This window comes from Anoplopoma fimbria, chromosome 1 (genome assembly GCF_027596085.1).
Source record: "Anoplopoma fimbria isolate UVic2021 breed Golden Eagle Sablefish chromosome 1, Afim_UVic_2022, whole genome shotgun sequence".
Lineage (NCBI taxonomy): Eukaryota > Metazoa > Chordata > Actinopteri > Perciformes > Anoplopomatidae > Anoplopoma > Anoplopoma fimbria.
Genome location: NC_072449.1, coordinates 19,976,076 through 19,998,241, shown reverse-complemented (window position 1 = coordinate 19,998,241; position 22,166 = coordinate 19,976,076). Strand labels below are relative to the sequence as shown.

The following is a 22,166-nucleotide window of genomic DNA, read 5'->3' as shown; positions in this document are numbered from 1 at the left end:
TACTTGTTATAATACAGATTAAAATCTATGCTTATCGGAATATATTAACATGAGAGTTTTAAAATAAATTATTGCTTTGTTATAAGAACAATTATTGCATATAACGTGTTAAGGGTTCATTTACCTGAACTACTCTCTTACTTTTTGTTCATAAAACTATCTTATTAATTATTATGTAGCTTTGCAATTATGAAAAATATTACATAAGTTATATTAGGATATAATGATAGACAAAATCAATATCTAGTCTCATGTGGTTCTGGAAGATTAGTTGATTAATTGATTATTCAATCAACTAGCTTTTTATATTTTATAAGCAAACATTTTAAAAATGAACTGGTTCCAGCTTCTTAAATGTGATTAGTTCCTCTTTTTGTTACTGTGATAGTAAACTGAATATATATTTTGGTTTTGAACAATTGGTCGGCCAACAAAATTACATTTGAATTGGTCAAATTGGGTCTTTTTCAGCATTTTGCAGACTATACAATAATTGATTTATCAAGGAACAAACAACAGATAAATATTTGACAAGAGTTGCAGCCTTATCTCACAATATCATGTCTATAGTGATCAGGAGATCTCTGGATCTTTCCATTGTTTCTACTTTAACCCCACGTGTCAATCGAGCCAATCAGAGAGGACTGGTGCCCTATGCTTTGACAGACTAGAGGTTGATCCAGGATCAGAGTGACAGGTGAGGCGTGACCACGGGGGCCATGACCTGCCAACCCACAAACATGCTGTGACATCACTCTAAGGAGGTCACTGTAATCAGATTATCTCTATTGCACAAACTCACTCACCACTGTGGGCCTTAACCAACAGACAACACTACAATAAACTCTCACACGTTCAAGAGGACACGCATTAAAAAAACTTTAACTTGGCTGTGATAAAATTAGATGAAAGAATGTGAGTGAGCCAAAAATACAAAAATCCCTTAGTTGTAAAATGCTAGCAAAGCTTCAAACACACAGAGAGTCTATGAGCAGTGTCACGTTTGGCTTTGATGACTTCTTCTGAGGAAGAATGAAGATTGAGTCGTTATCTTACTCTAAGATGTGTTTTTACTGAGCGCAGAAGCCGGCTGATGGAAGGAGAAGGAGGAGGAGAGGCTCGGGGGCCTGAGCCTGCTCTGTCACCGCGGTGATGCCAAGTGGTCGGCGGTTTGAAGAGGACACCTGAGACCAGCGCACCTGGACAATGAGCTGAGGTGTAACCCAAAACGGAGATGAACCGCTGTTTATCCCCCGCACTCTCCTTCTCTTGTTCTTTCCCATCAGTTGCCTCTCTCTCGCTTCATACATCTCCGCTCTCTCTCTGGTCCCCGAGCTTATTTCCCCTCCACAACCTGATCTATTCCACCCTGTTATTCTCCGGATCTTTTCACTCTCTAACTCCGACTCTCTCTCTCACACTTTCTTTCCATGCTTCACCCTTCTGGGCATCAAAATGCCAAATGCAAACATCCCTCAAGTACATGGGTGTGAGTCACAGTCTAATCACATACTTAGCGATTAGCACCCACTCATTTTCAGTCATCATTCAGGGTGGAAAACAGGGTCCGAGTCCTTCGTGAGACATTCCTGCACTTGTTCAGTTGCTATTTTCACACAGACAATACTCTAAATTGGGGGACTGACATTTTGTGCTGCAGCTGACAGCGGCTAGCAGCTGTATGACTCAGTGACACAGAAGCAGTGCCCATGTCACCATGGAAAGGCAGCGTTATGGTGTTGTTGCCAAGGCTCTGCTGTCCAATACGCATCTGATCCGCCATCGTTACTGTTACTGAGCCACACAGGGAGGAGGGAGACATGGGAGCCGGGTGTGCATGTTTAAGAGTGAGACTCAAGAAGAAAATTTCGGAAGATCAGCAGCGAGTGTGTTTGAGCTGCACTTACTTTCTGCTCTTCTCCCTCTTTTAAAAGGCCTTTAGTCAGCATCCTGCACACTCCACCCATATTTGTACACTCCCTCCCCCATCTCTCATGTCACTTGGAATAAACACACTGTCCGACCTGCACGTATACACACACACACACACACACACACACACACACACACACACACGTAAACATAAAATGCACTTAGATGCTCGCTGTGTGTTATTTCTTTGATGCACCAACAACTGCAACTGCGTCTTTAAACAGCAAGTAGCACAAAGGACCAAAAATAGCCCAGTGAGTTGCAGAGCAGAACTGCTCTCCTTGAGGAGGGGAGGAAAGAGGAGGAGGATGAGGAGCAGGAGGAGGTGCAGAAAGAGATGACAGGGAAAAGATGGCAGAAGGAGAGCAGCTCTCCAGGACTTAGGCCTCCCTGCTGTGTTCAATTTAGCTTTCTCATACAGTGTCAGCTACCAGAAATAAACCTCTGTATGTGAATATTCAATGACAACACTTAATATTACATTTCTGTAAAGTCATGAAATGATTACGGGAAGGTGGTATGACATTTGTAAATGTCCACTTATTTGTCCCAGTGGATATAATACAGGCCAATAAAGAAACTATTACACGTCAATTTAAATTTTGGAAGAGGGACAATTAATCATTACAGCAACATATCACATTATCCTCTTTTTCAATGGTTCGTTTGTTACTTGCATAAGGTATTTCTCTTATTTCATATTTCTATCTTGTGCTTAAGTAAAAAAAAATATTGACTCTAAATTGGGGGGACTGACAATTATTGATCTCTGCTGAAGGTGAAAGACTTTGCCATTTGAAAGAAGGATAATGAGAAATGAGAAGAACGATACCTCAAAAGCCAGGAGACTGTACTGTAGGAGTTAGCTTAGCACAGCACAAAGACTGGATACAGGAGGAAACAGCTAGTCCGACTCCGTCCTAACAAAGTCCTCTACCAGCATCTCCAAAGCTCACACAAAGAACCCGGACAAGAAACAGTCTGGTTCATAACCCTCTGTAAAACATGAATTTTGATTTCACACTAACTTTAGCTTTTGTACAGACTAAACACATGAGTTGAATCATGTTGATTACTGAGCTTTAGATGTTCAAGGCCATTTGGACAGAGACAAGCTATCTGTTTTCCTCTGTTTCTGTTGTCTTTGTGCTACACTTAGCTAACTGCCTCCTGGCTATAGCTTCATATTTACCATATTGACATGAAAGTGGTATCGATCTTCTTAACTAGCTATCGAGAATAAGTGTATTTCTCAATTGTCAAACTATTCCCTGAGTCTTGCAATATATTACGTATCAAAAAAAATGAATCTCACAAGGATGGATAGCGGGAACCACAGGAGACCTTCTCCTCACTGAAGTCATACCTACAAACCAAGCTTGCCTCGCAACAGATCCATTGTTGCTATGGGCAACATGTTTTGATGACATTAGCCTTTAACATTATTACCTTGATGAAGGTATAACATATTACTAGACTGTTCCATTAGACTGCATTAGTTTTAGCTAGGTGTATTCACAGTGGAGTTGTGTTTTGTGTATTCGTCGTGCTGCTATTTTACATATGTGCTGCCTCACATATGTACCTGGTGTTGAGCTGCTCCGCTGTAAGTTAGATTTTGCATACAGCGGATGAGCTTTAGGTTCATTATTGACCTCGGAAATTATACTGTGACAAAGAATATCTTAGTCTTCTTAGTGTAAATATCCTTGCACTTTTGGCCACATTTAGGGTCAAATGTTAGCAGGGTTACGATCTCCGACCTGTAAATAACACCCGTTATAACATTTTAGGTCACATGATAATGGCTGAAACATCTCCATGACAACTGAGCAAACTCCATCCACTGATGAGGAGTCTCTCTGATGATAAGCAGTACTTACTATTGCTGGACTTGAGGTCTCTGTGGATGATCGGTACGAATGCCTGGTTGTGCAGATAGTCCATCCCAGTGGCTACCTGGACCGCCCAGTTCACCAGAACCCTCGGTGGAACCTTCTTTCCAGCGAGCGCTCGGTTAAGAGCCCCACCTCTGGCGTACTCCATCACCAAGCACAGGTTGGGCTCCCGCAGGCAGACCCCACGCAGAGAGATTATGTTGGGGTGCCGGAGCATCCAGAACAGCCGGGCCTCCTGCCGCACGCTCTCTGCTGTGGCACTAATATCCTCGTCAGGGTCTTGCCTGGCGGCCTTCACTGCTACTTCCTCTCTCCTCCATAATCCTTTGTACACCTTCCCAAACCCACCGGCTCCGATCACCTCATCCAGGAGCAGTTCTGAGAAGTCTATTTCCAAGGGGCAGTCACCCACCCCGCCTGCCACCAGCCCTCCTGCGGTCAGCTGCTGGTAGTTGGTGGCGTCCCCCCTTGTGACGTAGTTACATGGAAAGATACCCACCTTGTCCTGGATCTTGCCTGTCCACCAACCCTCGTCCCCGGACACTTTGGAGTCTTTGGAGAGAACCTCGAGGAGGTCCCCGCGCCGCAGGGTTAACTCCTCATCTGCCGTGGCCTCGTAGTCGAACACTGCTGTCCAGTAGGGGTTGGGGTTGTTGGCGCCACAGCGGTGACCCGGGTGGGAGTCTGGGGAGCCAGAGGAGGAGATGGTGGAGGAGTTCCAGCTGCTGCCATTCTCCACCTGCACCACCGGGGCAGGGCACATCGGTGGTGGCGGGGTCATGTTCGGGGGCATGGAGGAGGAGGAGGAGGAGGAGGTAACAGATGAGGGGGGCCCCGGCGGGATTAGGCTAGGGGGAGGCGGTGAGCAGCAGCCCCCACAGCTGGTGCAGGACAGGGGGGCTGCTGTGCTGCTCGCTCTGCCGTATGGTTTCATGGCAGCCTGACTGCTGTTTCACGCTGTAGGCCGGCCTTCAGTCAACTCAAGCACAAAATCCATACATGGCCCATCGACAGAGACGAGGCGTCCTCGACCACCAGTGGGGGGAGAGGGGATCAGAGGATCAGAGAGCTGCAACTGCTCTCCCCCATCACCACATCTCCCTGTTGAAACTGTGCCAAATCCTGTTGCCGGTTGCTGCTGTGCTGTTGCTAGGCAGTGTGTAAGTAACATGTATTCCCAAAGGCAAGTTCACTCAGGGACAATGTACATCAGGTCAAACAATGACACGCCATGAGTGTAACCTCCCCAAAACCTAATTGACTGTTTCCACTATTGTGTCTTTTGGAAAGCTGCCACAGGCTCTCACAGGAGAGGCAAGTATTTGTTTATCTTAGAATCAGCAGATCTGATGAAATCCTTCAAAAAAGATGCCTTCAGTCTGATTCCTGATGAGTGGGGGAATTCTGGTCCCTCAATTGCTGCATTTATTATTAATAAAACAGTTATACACGTAATAACAATGTCCTACATTGCTGTTACAATTAAGCAGAGTTCATCCAAACTGAACTTAAACCGGTTCTAGGTTCATGATTTATAGTTTTGAATATTTTGCTCTGATAAACACATAACCTGAAGTTAATATCAGCCCATTGAGGACTGGTGTCTTGACTCTGAGGGCCACAGAGACACTCAGAAAAAAAAAAAATCGGAATAATCTTAGTGTGGAATATGGACTATTTAGGCTGCCAATAAAGACAGCAGTCTGTGTTGGAACTGAGAGAAATCCTCTGAGCCAGGGTCCTCGTTATTTCTCATGCAGCCCAGTGTAGATGCACCTCCCCCGCCATCCATCTCCATGAACACGGGCTGTTTTCTCTTCTGAACTGCGTTTGGTAAATATCCGCGTAAATTCGCCCTACATCCCGACAAGCCGGTCCAGGCTAGATCCTACAATGCACGAGTTCAACGTCCATGAATAGCGTTTATCAAAAAGAGCCCGTCCATTTTAAGACAGCTGGGGAAAATTACAGAAACAAGTGCCGGCGGCAGGTTTTCAATACAGAGCTGTAAAGTGGCACCATGTTCAGCATCCGGCCGAGTCCGAGCACAACAAACCGGCCTCCGTCTCTGTGCAGCGGCCTGGTTCAGTCACCTCTGTTCGGCTACATCTGAGATGGTGACGAGTCCTCGGTGAGAAAAGAGACTCTTGTTCAGTGGAGACAGTAAAGGGATGCCAGCATGTACACCCTGCTGCCCCGAGAGCACGCATGGCAGTGTCAGATCATCAATCAATAGTCTTGTATCGAAGGGTTTTAAATGTCCACGAGTTCTTTAGCAAAGAGATACACCATCACACGGCGGCAGTGAGGTGGAAATATATTGTCATCGAAGGTTTGCGTGGAGGCATTGCAGCATTAGCCTACAGTAGGCTATGTCTGATGTCTGATATAGGCGATGAAGGCTCCATGATTCCTTTATAAATAGACCGACCCCCCCATCTTAATAATAATAATATAGCATAATTATATTAATAATAGTAAAATCATTAGTAATAATAGAAACGAGTATTTATTATGCGAGCAAATGTTGTATCCAGTCCCAGCTGACGTCTTCCGCCCAAACAGACGGACTTTAATACGTAAACAATTATCATTTACTGTAACCTAACCTGGACACTGGCAGCTAGATCCACCGATACCGTCGCATGGGCGTGTGGTTACATCCGAGTAAAGAGGGACCATCCAGGTCAGTAACCCAATTTTGGCGACAAAGCTAAAACGCTCCTGGGGCTCCGTGTTGGTGCTGCTCATCCAGCTGTCCGGAGGTCCGACGCATTCAAATAGACTACGCGTCCACAGAGACGTGACATTTGGAGCGACGAGCTGTCAGTCTGTGGGCTGACTTTGCATCCAAACACACCGGAGTGCAGTCCACATACGGGAGAACAAGTGCTCCCTCTGTCACCGATCTACAAAACATAGCGATGGTCAAAGCGCGCAGGCTCCGTGCGTAATTACGCACATCGCTCGTGTGGAGATCAGGGTGCAGCTCACCGTGCAGGGCGGATCTTATGTTGGGAGCGAGACTAGACTGTGCTGGTGGTGAGAGAGGGCTGTTGCACTGTGGGTAATGTAGTTCTCGAAGGATCTCCTGATGACCTACATCATTCTGGCAGCGCATTAAGCTAAACAATTAGCAAAGTTACAATCATAAGGGAAATGATTTACGTTAAAGATATAGTTGATTTATTCTACACTTCAGTGCATTGCCCTATGAACATGATTATTTATTTGTTAATACCTATAATTTATAGTGATACTGTAATAAAATAATAGAGTGATTCATTCTCACTGGAAAATGTACAAGGTCAAAGGTCAGCTAAAGAGCAACAGCCCCAGTTTGCAGGGATTGAGTATGTTGCTCACGGACACTTTGACAGTTTGAGGCAAATAACTGACATAACTGAATAACAGTGTATCCGAGATTCTTGAAATACACTGGAGCTGAGTTTCACATGCACCTTTAATGCAGAAATATCCCCAAAGGGATTTTACTTCATGCAAGTAGAGGATACCTACAATGTCATCATTTGTAATGATATTGCATAAGATTGTGTGTTCCTCAGAAAAAGACATTAAAGTAGTAGAAGTAGTATTCCCGCACTTCAAATGTTAAGCTATACTGCCCCCTAGTGACTAATGATGAAACACAGAGCATTTAGTGCTGGTTCAGTGTCTTCTGCGTTGTCAGAAATACAGGGATCATTTGAGTCAAACTTAGTTCTCTAGTTCTCTTCATCCGAGCGGAAAACAAGGTTTCTACTATGTTTTGCCTCCTCAGTCCACCATTATTTTTATTTTTATTTTTCAGGTTGTAGGCTTTGATCTTGTGTTAGAGCTGATCTGACCACTTTCAGTCTGGCTGCATTGCTGCTTATAAGACCACAGATCAGATATAATTTCAGTTGCTCATCAACAGATGGCTGGCTGTCTCTATAAGCTAACCTAACATTCATACAATGTTAGACATACAATGTCTAGTTTGACTCATACAGACATTGTATGTTGTTTTTCATTGTATCTTTATATGTATGCTATGAATATATTTTCCCCCTGGATGTATTTATATAACGTAATGTGACGTTTACCTGACTGCATGTTTATTAATATGTAAGTTCATGAAAGCAACGAATAACCAAAGTCACATTCAGTTCACATGTTGAAGTGTCCTTGAGCAAGACACTGAAAGCCAAGTTTCTTTCCTGGCGCTTCTCAGAAGCCCACTGCTCCTTAAAATGGGTTACATGCATAAGTAAAATGTAAAAGTAAAATGACGATTGAATAAAGTTTAATGTTTAATTTGTGTGTACTCAAACATGGCCAATAAAGCTGATTCTGATACCAGAGCGCTGTTTTGGTTAAGCAACCGCAAGGTTGTGCTGTCGGCTAATTTGTGTGCGATGCATAATGAAAATGTGACCATGCAGCATGATACATATCCAGGATGCTTCTCCAGTGTTATGTCCACGTGTTAACACTCAGCTCCCCGCTAATGCTCATAGTTGATTGACCATGTTTTCATTTCACAGTGTATGGTCCACACACATGTTCTCATACACTATGGTGTCCACAGGTCCACAGTCCCCGTGGTAGTAGCGTGCTGCCCCCTGTGAGTTACTATCAGTACGTTGCGCCAACCCGAGCTGCGCATGCGCAGTGCGCGTGCGGGTGGTTTCGGTTGAGCATTCTTGGCAGCGTCTCGCTCGGTGAACAGGCAGTCGACCGTCGGCCACAGCGAGAGTCTCCACAGCGCCTGGAGGTTTATCTGAACGGAATAGGAGCCGAGCCGAAACCCCGGGTAAGCCGTGTCCTCTTTTAGGCTGTTTTCTCAGGACAGTTTGAGCTGAACGGTGCGGGTCTATTCAAAGACCAGAAAAGTGACGAGAGGCAGCGAGCGACCAACTTCAGTCAGCCGGAGGACGGGCTCTCTACTACGGCTCAGCGTCAGGCTGAACCCCGCCGGAGACCCTCCACACCGGCTCATCGCTTCTCTCCAACCTCCGGCCGCTCAGCAGAGTAGATACTTAGCCTCAAACACGCCGCAGCCCGCAACAATTCATTAACTACTAAATACGCTACAACCTTCCTGAACGTTTCGGTTCCAGTGCGCATGCGCACACGAACGTGCAGACTTCGGATTTGTAGTTTTTTTGCACCTGAGTTAATCGCAGTTGTGAGGGCCAAGAGAAAACGATAAGACTACAAGTTCCAGACAATGGGAGCTTTGTTTGGGAGCAACAGAGCTAGTTAGTCTGGACGAGCTTTGAATCTCGAGTAGTTTGTGCTGCGATCGGAAGTTGTCCTGGCTGGAGGTTTGTTTCAAAATTAGCTGCAAGCGGAATGATTGGCTGTGCGTGTTATACCTTTATTACATACAATCCATGGGTTACACTTGTGTGAGTGTTGTAGTTATAAATGCAACTGGTTTAATGTTTCAAAATGTGCTCATAAAGGAGAACTGATCAAGGTTGCACATGCAGACTTTATTCAGATGTGTGCACAGTAGAAGTGTGTGTGTGTGTGTGTGTGTGTGTGTGTGTGTGTGTGTGTGTGTGTGTGTGTGTGTGTGTGTGTGTGGGCAGAATGGAGAGGTGATGATGCCTCTGCGTGTCGTCTCCCTTTCATAGAGATGCCCCTTGTTGCTGCTGTGTCCCCCCAGCAGCCCTCAGGAAATGACACGTCGAGGATCAGCATGATGGATCTGTCGTGCAGCAGAGCATGGCAGCACTGCACATATTCTGGGCATCATTTACTCCTCTGGTTGCCTCCCGTCTGGAACTAATGGAGTAATAATTATTACCGGGGAACATCTGAGAATGATGCCTAATATATGCCTTACCCTGGTTATCCTATTGCTCACTACGCAGTGGAGCACAGCTCTGGCCACTGTTTGGTGCACAATCGTGAAATCCTTCATGTCATTTTCCGTTCGAGAGAAAATCTGATTTTAATATTATCTGAACGGTGACATTTATGATGATTAAGAATGACACATTTTATAAATCCAATTTCCATTGATCAGAGGCAATGCACCCGGCTGCAGAAGTCTGCTAAATGCTCTCTGTTAATAGTTTACAGGAAGACATTTCCATCGTTTAAATGGTTGCTTGAAAATGTTCCGTATGAAAGGCAGAACTGAGTAGACTCACTTGCTTCGTTGGCCTGTAAACTTATCCGTTCGTACAACTCCAGTGTTTTGTGTTTTTAGCTGAAAATTCAAAGAATGTTGTGTCATTAATGACACTCGGATCAGACCCACTGCCCTTCTGAGACCTTTAGAGTTTGAAACAGTCGACGTCCACGAGGCCGCCCTACTGCTCGTAACCTTCACTGTTGTTTTTCTCACACACTTTATATGCTCCTTCATTCCTGTCTTCTGTCGTCACCTTCTACCAGTCTGACAAAGTGAAAAATTCCATAAATTGATAGTTGAAGAAGAAATTGCAGTCCACATGTAGTTCGGTATGATTTATTACACCAGTGAATGCAGCAGCAGCAGCAGCAGCATGTCCCTGCAAGCTGTTTTTGATGAATGTATAGAAAACAGGAGCTTGTGACTTCCAAGAGATAAAGCAAACACCTGCAGAAAGTATCAGGAAGTTCAGACTGCGGTGTAGAGAGTTAGAATTTTCAAATGCAATAAATATGTACATTTTATAGTTAAACTCCTTAAATCCACTTTATACAGTTGGATGTGTCATGCTGTATTTACTTTGTAATAGGCCTTTTTTACACGTCATAGTTTATGCCAAGGCGAGGGGCCAACAATAACTGAACCCTTGGAAAGACAACGTAAAATGTATAATTTTCATTAAAGGAGCAGTATTTAACATTCTGCACGTTAATTTAGCAACAAACAACTGTTTGCTGTGTAAAGAAGTAGTGGAGTAATATCTACCTGAGCTGAGAATGAACTCCTCACTCTTCCACTGTGTTGTTATCAGAGGTTCTCCTTGCTTTGTTTACTTAGCCGTGTCGGCTGTGCATACATATTAGTGCATGTTACTGCATGTGAGCTTCCCCTACTGGTTAGCGGTTCGATCCCCAGCTCCTCCAGTCCATGTCGATGTGTCCTTGGGCAACACACGTAACCCCAAACTTGCTCCTGATTGCTTAGTTAGTCCTGATGGATAGCGGCACCTTGAATAGTAGCCTGCGATCAGTGTATGAATGGGTGAATGACATGTAGGAAGACTAATTATCAAAATCTAAGGTATTTACACTACACGATATTTATGAAGTTTTGGTTTTGGTCGGGGAAATGTGTAATTCTGAGACAAACACGTAAAACTTCCTCTTTCCAATCCACATTTTTATCAAAATCTAAGGTATTTACACTACACGATATTTATGAAGTTTTGGTTTTGGTCGGGGAAATGTGTAATTCTGAAACTGAGACAAACACGTAAAAGTTCCTCTTTCCAATCCACATTTGTTTTTTTATGAATACCAACACTACACAGTTTTTGAAATACAGATAAAACTCCATTTTATCTGTATTCATGCTTGTTTTGGTATTTCTCTTTATCCGTGTTAATCTACGCTCACTTCATAACTTTGGGCCCACGTCACAGTTGTAAAGCACCTCCAGCAGCGGGCTTGTAGTTGGCTCCACTGGGTCCCAGATAACAATTGCTCACAGTCTGTGATCTTGAGGAACATCTCATATTTTGTGCTACTTGTTTCAGTGTTTCATTGCAAACAGCTGCGGGAACAAAGGATCCCATCTTCAAACAGAGCTGAATGTGGGCCACCTGAGATATTTTGCCTGTAAACATTAAGTTGAATCACCATGTCGTATCTTGGTAGAGGTGACTCATCAGTTGTGGATTTTTCCCTGTTCTTTTATTCCTAACAAGGGTTTTAAAGAACTCGCACACAGGTCTTCTGTTGGGTGAACAATACATTTCCAATAGGGTCTTTTCTGCGATGTTTCTAAGGCAGCAAAGGTTTTGTTTCGGCGCCAGCTCTGGTTAACGTTCAACACATTGGCAGCCCTCCTGCTGTTTGTCATTTTAAAACCAAAGTCCTCCTGCCAGGTTTCAAGTTAATCCTCAGAGGCGTCTTAGTTAAATAAGGGTTAATATAAATGAACACTTGTGTGTTTTCACGGAATGCAGAACACACATACACACTCAAACATCATCCATCACAATCATTGGGTGTATCGTGAAAAGTCACAGAGGGAGGACGATACCTCCGGCTAAATATCCCATCTGGTCTGTTTCAGAGTGCACACTGACGAATGCACGTGTTTGTGTACAAGTGTGTGTTTTCAGGAGGATGAACCTGTAGTATGTTTTTAAATTGAGCTCATAGATTTCAGCCATTGAAGACATTTCAAACTGCTCTCCTTCTCTGAGTTAATCTGAGTCATTACAGCCTCTTCTCAACCGGGGTTGAATGCCGTTGGGACAGTAATTGACTGTGATGAACAGGTGTTTCTATTGAAGTTGACAATTTATTTTAATGTTGCTGTTTTCTGATATTTTTTGATATTATATATAACAAACAGATAATAACTATCCTGGAGCAGAACAAGCCCTCCTGATACCTGCCGCACGATCAGCAAACACTTAAGTTAATGTTGTTACTTTGACTTAGTAATACAACTCAATTCACACAGCCACCTCTTGAATGCAGAATAACCTAAGACTATAAACAAAATATAGGCAAAACAAGTTTATTTGTACATTTGTATAGCAGGCTTATTTCAAACCCAGAGGCCTTACGTAAGTTAATAAATGCATAACATTTAAAAAAACACAGACATTAAAATAACATTAAAATAAATGAAAATAGTCAAAAAGTATTGGACTAAAATGAAAGTTACATGACACTATATACAGACTTTCATATTCAAATAGTCAATTCTGTTGATATGCAAACAAAATTGTATCCACAAGAAAGAGACGGCAGCACAGAAACGGAGAGAGAGCACTGTGTGGGCGACAGACAGCGTGGGGTACGGCGAGAAACTGAAAATGAAATTTGATTTGATAATTATGTCATGTAGTGTAGATCTGTGTAATTATGGTGTTTAGCAGTTACCAATATGGCACATCAGTGGTAGACTCCAGTCTCTGTGGACAGGAATGGCCTTGAATAACTGAAAAATATCTCTGTAAACCTAAATGTGCAACAGGTGCGTCAGAGGGCAGAATAACTTTTATACAAATTGAAAGCAGTCTCCCAAAATGTCTTGGACATTTTAGTCCACACCTCCTTCATCAGTTTTACGCACAAGCATTAGAAAATGTCCCTTTTATATAAACTACAACTATATACATAGATGCTGGGTAAATTAAAATTTACTTAACATCTTTATAAAGTTATATACACAGCTTTTGTGATTCTTGTTTAAAAGTTGCAAACAAACCCCTGCACACTGTCTATCTTGCAAAAATACATTTATTTGCAAAGTTTCAGTGCTAGACCTTCATCGGGCAAATGGTTTGTGACAATGAGAAGCCATCTTAAATAGTGAGTGGCTGCGAGTGTTCAACAAATCACACATGACATTTCTCATGTGCAATAGGACGGCATAAATACCAACATCGATTTCCCCTATGACAACCACCAATATCATATATGAAGCTAGAAAATTAAAACCACATATAGTAACAATCATATAAGTGTCTCACAATGCTTTCAATAAATGGGTATATTACTATAAAATGAAGGATTAATAACCCAAATGCATGATTCTATCATGTTTAAACATCATCAATGAAAAATACCAGCAGTAACTGATACAGTGTGTTACTCCTATTCAACGGATTGAACTCTAACAGCAGTCTAGTGTAAATTGGTCGAACACGGGTTGACTGTGCGTCCAGTAGACCTGCATCATGTATGACTCAGAGCGCAGGTGTTACAGTTTAAGATAAAATAGCATCAGACCACCAACAGTACTACCACGCCCCTCTGTCCCCACTCTATTTGATGTATGCGCCTCCCTTGAGGGTCTTATCCATAAGTCAGCGTACATGACAGTGTCAAGAGGTCAGAGATTTACAGAAAGAGGAGCACACCAATGTTTTCCTGAAATGAGTCTGTGCTTTATGGCCTTCTGTGCAGCTATAAAACATTTGATAGGTAGGCTGTTGATCTATCAAACCTCCCTTCTTCTTCTTCTTCTTCTTCTTCTTCTTCTTCTTCTTCTTCTTCTTCTTCTTCTTCTTCTTCTTCTTCTTCTTCTTCTTCTTCTTCTTCTTCTTCTTCTTCTTCTTCTTCTTCTTCTTCTTCTTCTTCTTCTTCTTCTTCTTCTCACTCCTGCAAAGGTCAGATTGCCTCAAGGTGTTGTTTACCAATCTGTGTCTTCTTCTCGGGGAAGAGGATGAATCAGGAAAATCACAGTCCTGTGAGTGAATGTCTTTTAAATGTGCTTGCATCTGCCTAATAGTGCTGACAGCGTGCCGTTTCTATCTTTTACTAGAGGGTAGATATAAGGCCGAGGAGGTGTCACAGGCTACATCTTTCTGCTCTTTCTACTCCTCTCTGCTCCGGGTATGTTTGACTGGGGTAAATATAGCCCGCTGGTTTCAGCGAGAGGATAAACACAGATGTTGAGGAGGCCTTTCTTGCCACAGGTCGGCCTGTGTCCTCCCCCTGGTCAGTGTTGGTAGCAGAGGGGGAGAGAGAGTGAGAGGGAAAGCCTCACCATCCATCCACGACGCACTTAAACAGGGTTATTGAACTTAACACTAGGCTTTTGTAGGGGTTACTGGATGTCTACATTTGCTACAAATCATTGAGACAGCCTGACAAAGTGCTGTACATAAAGAGTGATTTATGCAGGCTGTCCATTTAGTAATTTCAAGTGGAGGCCACTCAGATTTACAAATGGATGTTAGCTTTACAAATAGCCTCTACTCAGCCCTGTGAGGTGATGAGTTTAAACTTTGGTCTGTGTTTATTGAAATAGAGGAGAAAATAAAGATTTTCACAGAAAACCAGATATGACTGTTTGGGTTTTATCTCGATTCTCACACTGAGTCCGAGGCCATACGGGGGAGGAATCCCTGCGATAACTGACTACAGGCCGGCTTAGTCAGCGGTACTGAATGAGCTCTTATCTGTTGCTCTCCCCCCCCTTTTTTTATAATGTTTCTCTCTACCCTATGTTACTCTTTCAAAGGGGACTGATGATGTTAAATGGAGTTTCAGTGCTGGGCTGTCAGAGTCGGTGCACGACAGGAGCACAAATCATGCTTTTGATCTCCAGGGAACAGGCTTTGTTGTATAGAGTTGCGAAGCGTTCAGAGACACAGCCATTAATATGAATTGTCATGTAGCTCAAACTGGCAGCAGACACCTTTCTCTCTGTAATGTCTTCATTGCCTTCGACTTCTTGTTTCTTGTGTCTTGGGAGTTGAGCTTGTCTGCTGCTTTAAGGTGAACAGCGTGTTGTTACACCTGCTTCATATCTGTCCCTAACTGAGGCTTCAAACACATGGTTGACAGGTGTGTGTGTGTGTGTGTGTGTGTGTGTGTGTGTGTGTGTGTGTGTGTGTGTGTGTGTGTGTGTGTGTGTGTGTGTGTGTGTGTGTGTGTGTGTGTGTGTGTGTGTGTGTGTGTGTGTGTGTGTGTGTGTGTGTGTGTGCGTGTGCGTGTGTGTGCACAAAGAGCTCTGTCACACACCAACATAGCAGAGATGTTCTGGAAAGAGGAAATCCTGCATGACGGGCTAAAGAAACAGCTGATTCTGTCTCCATCTGCTTTTAATGGAGTGAGGAGGAGTGAATTAACCCCACACACACATGAGCTTGACCATCACACAACTGTCAAGGCATGAGCTCACTACCTTGCTATTTATTTTATTCTGAACTGCAGCAAAGAATCTAAAGGCCACGTTACAGTTGATCATCATTTCAGTGATTGTTTTCAAGGAAAAGCCTCTAAAGCGTGGGAATTAGTTGTTTTTTTGTCATATATTATTGTTAATGGAATTTCTTTCTTTTTTTTTTTTTTTTTTTTTTACCATTGTACGTTTAAAACAAGTCATATAAAGACGTCACCTCCGGCTCTAAAAATCATGAGCGTGTGTTCACTACTTTCTGACCAAACGAGTAATTGAAAATCGAAACAACAATTGCTAGATTGATTGAAAACAGTTATAGCAGTAAAGCAGTCTCCCAAAATGTCTTGGACATTTTAGTCCACACCTCCTTCATCAGTTATATGCACAAGCATTAGAAAATGTCCCTTTTATATATACTACAAGTATATACATAGATGCTGGGTAAATTAAAATTTGCTTAACAAAGTTTTTCTTTATAAAGTTATATACACAGCTTTTGTGATTCTTGTTTAAAAGTTGCAAACAAACCCCTGCACACTGTCTATCTTGCAAAAATACATTTATTTGCAAAGTTTCAGTGCTAGACCTTCATCGGGCAAATGGTTTGTGACAATGAGAAGCCATCTTAAATAGTGAGTGGCTGCAAGTGTTCAACAAATCATATGAAGTATGTTTGAAATCGTTGATCAAAAATGTTAAGTTTAAGATCCCTTCATTTCAGTCAATGGCCTGAATCCCTGTATCAACAAAAGATTGAAATGACCCAGCGCTCTATATCTGAACAATGAGTGAATTCTTCATCGTGAAAGATGTGTGTGTACGACCACATTTTTGTTTCCTTCTGTAGAGAAATAAAAGCATCTTTGTAGCCCCCCAGACACCTCATGTGAAATTCCATCTGTATTTTATTTGGAGGCGCTTGCTGTCCTCTTTGCTTCCTCTGGCTCTCAGTGCTGCAGGAAGTGAGTGCGTACTGAGGGGGATGTAAATGTGTGTAGGAGATGAGTGTTTGTATGAATCAGACAATAGTCATGGGGAGGGAGAGAGAGTGGCCGTACACTGAGGAGATCTTTCACTAAGACGAATGACCAGTTCACAGGACATGAGTAAAAACATTCCTTCTCAGCTCAGAAAAATGTTAACACGATTTGTCTCCGGCACGCAGCTTATATCCTGGACTTTATCTTTGCCCATTCATTGTTGGGATAGCTAAGTATTGGCTCACCTCCAACCGCTGTTGACAAAAAACGGTTGGAGAAATGGGCGTAACACCAAACACCATCAGGAAACGTGGAGATAGATTTGCATGTTTCCCCCCTCAGGATGTTTTGCTTTAAGCGACCTCCTCGTCTGTTTAAAACACAAACAGCCAAACACACAGTCGTGTGTGTGTGTGTGTGTGTGTGTGTGTGTGTGTGTGTGTGTGTGTGTGTGTGTGTTTGTGTGTGTGTGTGTGTGTGTGTGTGTGTGTGTGTGTGTGTGTTGTGTGTGTGTGTGTCTGTGTTTGTGTCTCTGTGGTTGTGTCTGGGTGGGAATGGGTGAGTTTCAGAGATGTATTCAGTTTTTTATTCTTCTTTTGTCTCATTGTAAAATGTTTTATGAAACAACATCAAAAGTCCGTTTTCTTTCTTTTCCCTAATTTTGTGTACATGTGTGCAGAGAGGCATGTATACATACATGTAGCCTTTCGGAGAGGCATGTGTGTATATATATATATATATATATCTTCACAGCTCCGATCTCAGGCTATGACTGCTGACTGTGGAGCCATTGTTTTAATGCTAATTGAGTCTAACTTGGTCATTCCATGAATGCCTCTTGGCCCAGTTTTATGGTACTGTATCCAAATGTGCCTTTCTTTCCTCCTCATTTCTAAATGAGATTTGATACCGTGATGGAGGCTATTTGGCAGACTGTGTTCACACAAGTTCATTTGGTCTACGCTGATGTGTTAGTGTTGATGAGGCAGGGCGATATGTCAGCTCTCTGAGTGGGACATAAGGGGATTTCAGAGAAAACATACTGTACACAGCTTCTTTTTTTTTTGGGGGGTGCGCGCATGTTATACACTGTGTGTATATAAACACGCTGACTATAAATCGAAAATGATTCATTATAGTCAGCATTTCAGAAAAATTGTAAAACATTGCCAAAAGATGAGCAACTTTAAACTTTTTGTTGTTGCTGGTCAGAAGTTTTTCTCCTCCATCTCAGAGCAATGCTTTGACATTGAGTGTCCTTAGTATTGCATGGAAATACGATTTGTTATTGATAACATAAACTATATCTTTGTAAAAACATCTAACTGTGGCCCTTATCATTTTTTTGGGGAGAGGGAAAATATAGTGTGGCTCCTTCCACCTGACACACATATATATTCTGTATTTTAGAGGGTTTTTTTGCTGAGCCTGAGCATAAGCCTCTTCTTTGCTACTACACGTGAGAACTTGTATGCCTTCCAGTGCTGTTTATTTAAGTGCTTGATTAAATTGTAATTAGCCCTGCTGATGCCATCCTTTGAAACCCTTACATTGTAATGCTGAGCTCTTTGCCTGTTTTCAGTCTTCAGTTTGATGTGACTCCACTCTGCACAGTTGGCTGCTGCCCAGATGCTTTCAGATCAAGCACTAACTGCACTGCTGTAAATAATGGGTGACACTTGTTTACGGTTAATACTCTTTTATTCCAATCAAAAGCATCAGTATTCAGTACTTGCTGTCTTTGTTTTGAAGCATTTTGGTGTCATAAAAAGCCAAGACACTGATACTAATGCTGCGTTTCCACTTCATGGTGCAGCCCAACTACTCAACTCAACTCACCCTTTTTGGTTTTTCATTAGCAAAGATTGAAGATAGAACCTGGTTCGTGGTACTTGTTTGTCACCACCTCAGTCGAGGTCCTAAGCCAACTGAGCCATCACTAGATGGTGGAGTTAAAACACTGCCGACACTGATTGGTCGGAGATAAGTTTTTTTAAAAGCTCGACACAGGACATCCTGGAAAAACCCGCCCATTTTAAAATAGCTAAGCGTCAATAATGACCGTACACTACGCCTTACAGTTGACGAATGGAAGACGTCGTTCGGTTGCCAACGAGAGGATCCAGCAATTGTCGCGTTGAGGATGATGTCATGGACATTTCAAACAGCGTCGCTATGGCAGCAGCAGAGAAGCCCATCTAGACGGGGGGGTATTCATCAGCAGTCGGAAACAAATTTAGGAGAAGGACCCGACCTGATGATGCCAAAAGAGAGTTGAGCCGAGTCCAGCCGTACAATGTAGTTGAAATGCAGCATAGCTTTTCCTTCGTGATTTGTTAAGAATGTCTGCAGCAGCGACAGCCTCGTTAACTGTCCCGTAGGAGAAAGCCGGAGAGCAGTGGAGGGTAGAGGGAGTGACAGGAGTTTGGGTGTTTTCTGCACACAACAGTAGAGCCTGTTATCATCGTGGGAGAGGAGGGAGACGGATGAGATGATAACTCGGAGGGAGAGACGAGACTTGGCAGGGGAGAAGGGATGGGAGTGCACAGACAAGGAGAGGCTAAAAGGGAGGCCTGTTGGTATAAGAAAGCCGGCCAATGTGCTTCGATCTCCTCTTTCATCTCCTTAATTTGTCCTCCCTTTTCTTTCTCCCCCCCCCATGACTCTCTGCAGCTGAGCTCTGAGTAGATAACGGTCTGGTTCAGTGTGTGTGAGGCGAGGCTCTACCTGAGAGGTGATAATGATAATCTGAAATGACAAAGACGGAAAACAAAACAAAGTGGAAGTGAGTGACGATAAAAAGTGTGTGAATGTGATACAAACCCCCCCCAGAGAGAAATGAGAGCCCCGAGGGCATCTTCTCTGTTGTTTGGTCGTCTCTGGAGAGGTTGTGTATGTGGAACGGATCTCCTCTCGCTGTGATGAGAATGATTAAGAGAACACAGAAAAGATTTAGAACAAGAGAGGACAGTGGACATTTTGTTTCTGTGCTGCAGCCACCAGGTGACTGCTTGTGTGTGTGTGTGTTCACTGAAGGTCACTGTTATCAGCCCGCCCCTGGATGAAACTCGCTTGACCCACTTTGTTGCCCAACGGCACTCAGACACCCACAACGTCTCCCCTCTCCTCCGCCTCAGACATGCACTTAGGCAACCTCATGAACTCTTGTCACTGCTCTCAGCCCAAACACCTCAGCTCACACATGGCCGCGTCCATTAAGCACATTTCTGACACGCAACTACTGCAGACGCCCCCTCCTCCTTGATGTGCATGTACACACTCACGTGCACAGTTGTCTACAGAGGGCCGTGCTTTTTTTTTTTCCAGTGGTTCCCACGTCTGAATTTGACAGGAATGTTGGCAGCCCTGTGTGGAGCCTGTAGGCTGTGGATTTTATTCTCCCACTGCACAGTTCATAAAGGAATAATCAACATTTTGGGAAATGCACTCATTCAGTCATTGTTAGACGAGAAGATCGATACCATTTTTATGTCCTTCTGTTAAATATTAAACTTGAGAAAGGAGGTGCTTAAGTTAACATCAAGGCTGGAAACAGCTAGCTTAAGAAACCCCATCTACCATCAGCCCTAGAGCTCTCTAACTGACATGATGCATCTTGTTTGTTTTATACATATTAAAACTAAAACGTTAAAATGGCAAGTTGTGGTTTTTACCTAGGGGTTATGTGCCGGAGCTCAAAAGTTAATGCATAGACGGAGTGGTATTGAACTTCTCATGCAATTCTCAGCAAAAAAGTGAATTTATGTATTTCCCTCAAATGTCAGATTCTACCTTTTTAAACTCTCCTCTTCCCCTCTCTTCCACCTTTCCACCCTTTTCTCCAAAGTTTTTGTCATTAGTCAAATGTTTTCATAAGCGTCCGCACTTGGAAAACAACCAGGCCACTGTATGCTTTTTGTGAGCACATGTGCAGCTCAGTGTGGCTGCACATGCATGCGTGAGTGCACGCATGGCTGTAGAACCACACCCTGGACTCACGCCACACTTCAAACTAAACACCGAGAGAAAGAGAGGCGACTTCTGGAGGGATTTAGCTTGTTGTGACAGCTCTCTGCACTAGTTCAGGCCCCGGGACGGTGATTTCTTTGGAACGCAGGGTGAAGAATGAATAAAGTGGCAGCCGTGCAGACATTCAAGCCATCAACAAAGAGATGGTGAACGCTGGTACGATCCCTCTGTTGGAGCTTTTTTTAATATCCTGGTGTGATCAGACACACCTTCCACTCTGCTGTTATTACTGGCCAAATTCCACATCAGAGATGCTGCTGTTGGGTCAGATGCCTGAGATAGTTTTGAGGGGCTGAGATCTCAATTGGCGCGGAAAACCCCCCCCTCACCTCCTCTGTGTGATTGATACGGCAACCTGAAACCAACAAGCATGCGTAAATGATTGCTGCTGCTTCAGCTTTGGAACCGAATGCTGGCTTAGATGTAAAACGGCTCTTAAAGTAAGTCCAAGGTTGATTCTGAATTCTGAAGTGAAGGTGCTGAAAGAACTTCAGCCACATCCTGTGTTCATAGTGGGGTGTTCACATTAGGACATACACACTCACTCACGCACACACACACACAATGCTACTGTGAGTTAAAAGGAGCCACACCTTTCTCCAGTAATCCGCTTTCAGTGTAGACAAACCCCTCTTTATAATATCTTCTGAATAGGCTGTGTTCACCTGTGCTCACCACCTGCCCCTCATTTTGTAGAAGTTTATCTATGTGTGAGGCGCTTAGGAGCCTCTCATTCATGTCAGAATCAGAATCACCTTCATTGGTCAAGTATGTGCACACAATAACAGAAATAGTACCAGACAGCAGAGTACTGAGGCTGCCGTCTGTGGCTCCATCTTCTGTGTTTTGTATGTGCATTTTAACAAATATACAGTGTTTGAGATTTACTTCTGGTGCTATTTGCTCTTGCTTTAGTTCCCTGGCTTGATGGCCTCGTTTTTTGTTTCTCTTTTCTCCCAGTTTCTCAGTTTGTACAGTACTTTGTGCAGCTCAGTGTTTTAACTCAGTCTCAATAGACTTACTGTGCCAGTCTCTGTTTGCTCTCACTAGTCAAAGTCCCGCAGGCAAACAGTGTCTGGTCTCTCTGGGGTCTGGGACTGTGCTACGGCGGAGCCAGGCCCAGCCGAGCTACACTTCTACAGTTTCACCAAAGACTCATGTTACCACAGTGTCTGGATGGTGATTGTGTGTGTGTGTGTGTGTGTGTGTGTGTGTGTGTGTGTGTGTGTGTGTGTGTGTGTGTGTGTGTGTGTGTGTGTGTGTGTGTGTGTGTGTGTGTGTGTGTGTGTGTGTGTGTGTGTGTGTGTGTGTGTGTGTGTGGATCCAGTGTGGACTCAAGATGCATTTTATTTTGTAAGAGCACACAGAGTGCACACAAATCAATTAAAAAAAGTCACACAGATGTACATTTTTTATTTTGGCTCAACACACAGTGAGGATTAGCCCTCACAAGGAGAGACATACTGGGGGGAAAAGGGGGAGGTGGAAACCCCCGGATCAGACATTACAGTAGGTGTGAGAGGA

General features: G+C 43.4%; 2 protein-coding genes across 3 annotated transcripts in view; one reads left to right on the top strand and one right to left on the bottom strand.

The window, feature by feature from the left end:
* map3k10 (mitogen-activated protein kinase kinase kinase 10) overlaps nucleotides 1–6,692 on the bottom strand; it is a 30,241-nt gene extending 23,549 nt beyond the window's left edge. The window contains exon 1 of the mRNA XM_054602279.1: nucleotides 3,816–6,692. Coding sequence (XP_054458254.1) covers nucleotides 3,816–4,764 — 949 coding nt within the window. The 5' untranslated portion in view covers nucleotides 4,765–6,692. The remainder of the gene's footprint in view (nucleotides 1–3,815) is intronic.
* A 1,850-nt stretch (nucleotides 6,693–8,542) lies between these two features.
* sipa1l3 (signal-induced proliferation-associated 1 like 3) overlaps nucleotides 8,543–22,166 on the top strand; it is a 62,945-nt gene continuing 49,321 nt past the window's right edge. For both annotated transcript variants that reach the window (XM_054614442.1, XM_054614366.1), the window contains exon 1: nucleotides 8,543–8,628. The gene's annotated coding sequence lies outside the window, so the exon portion shown is untranslated. The remainder of the gene's footprint in view (nucleotides 8,629–22,166) is intronic.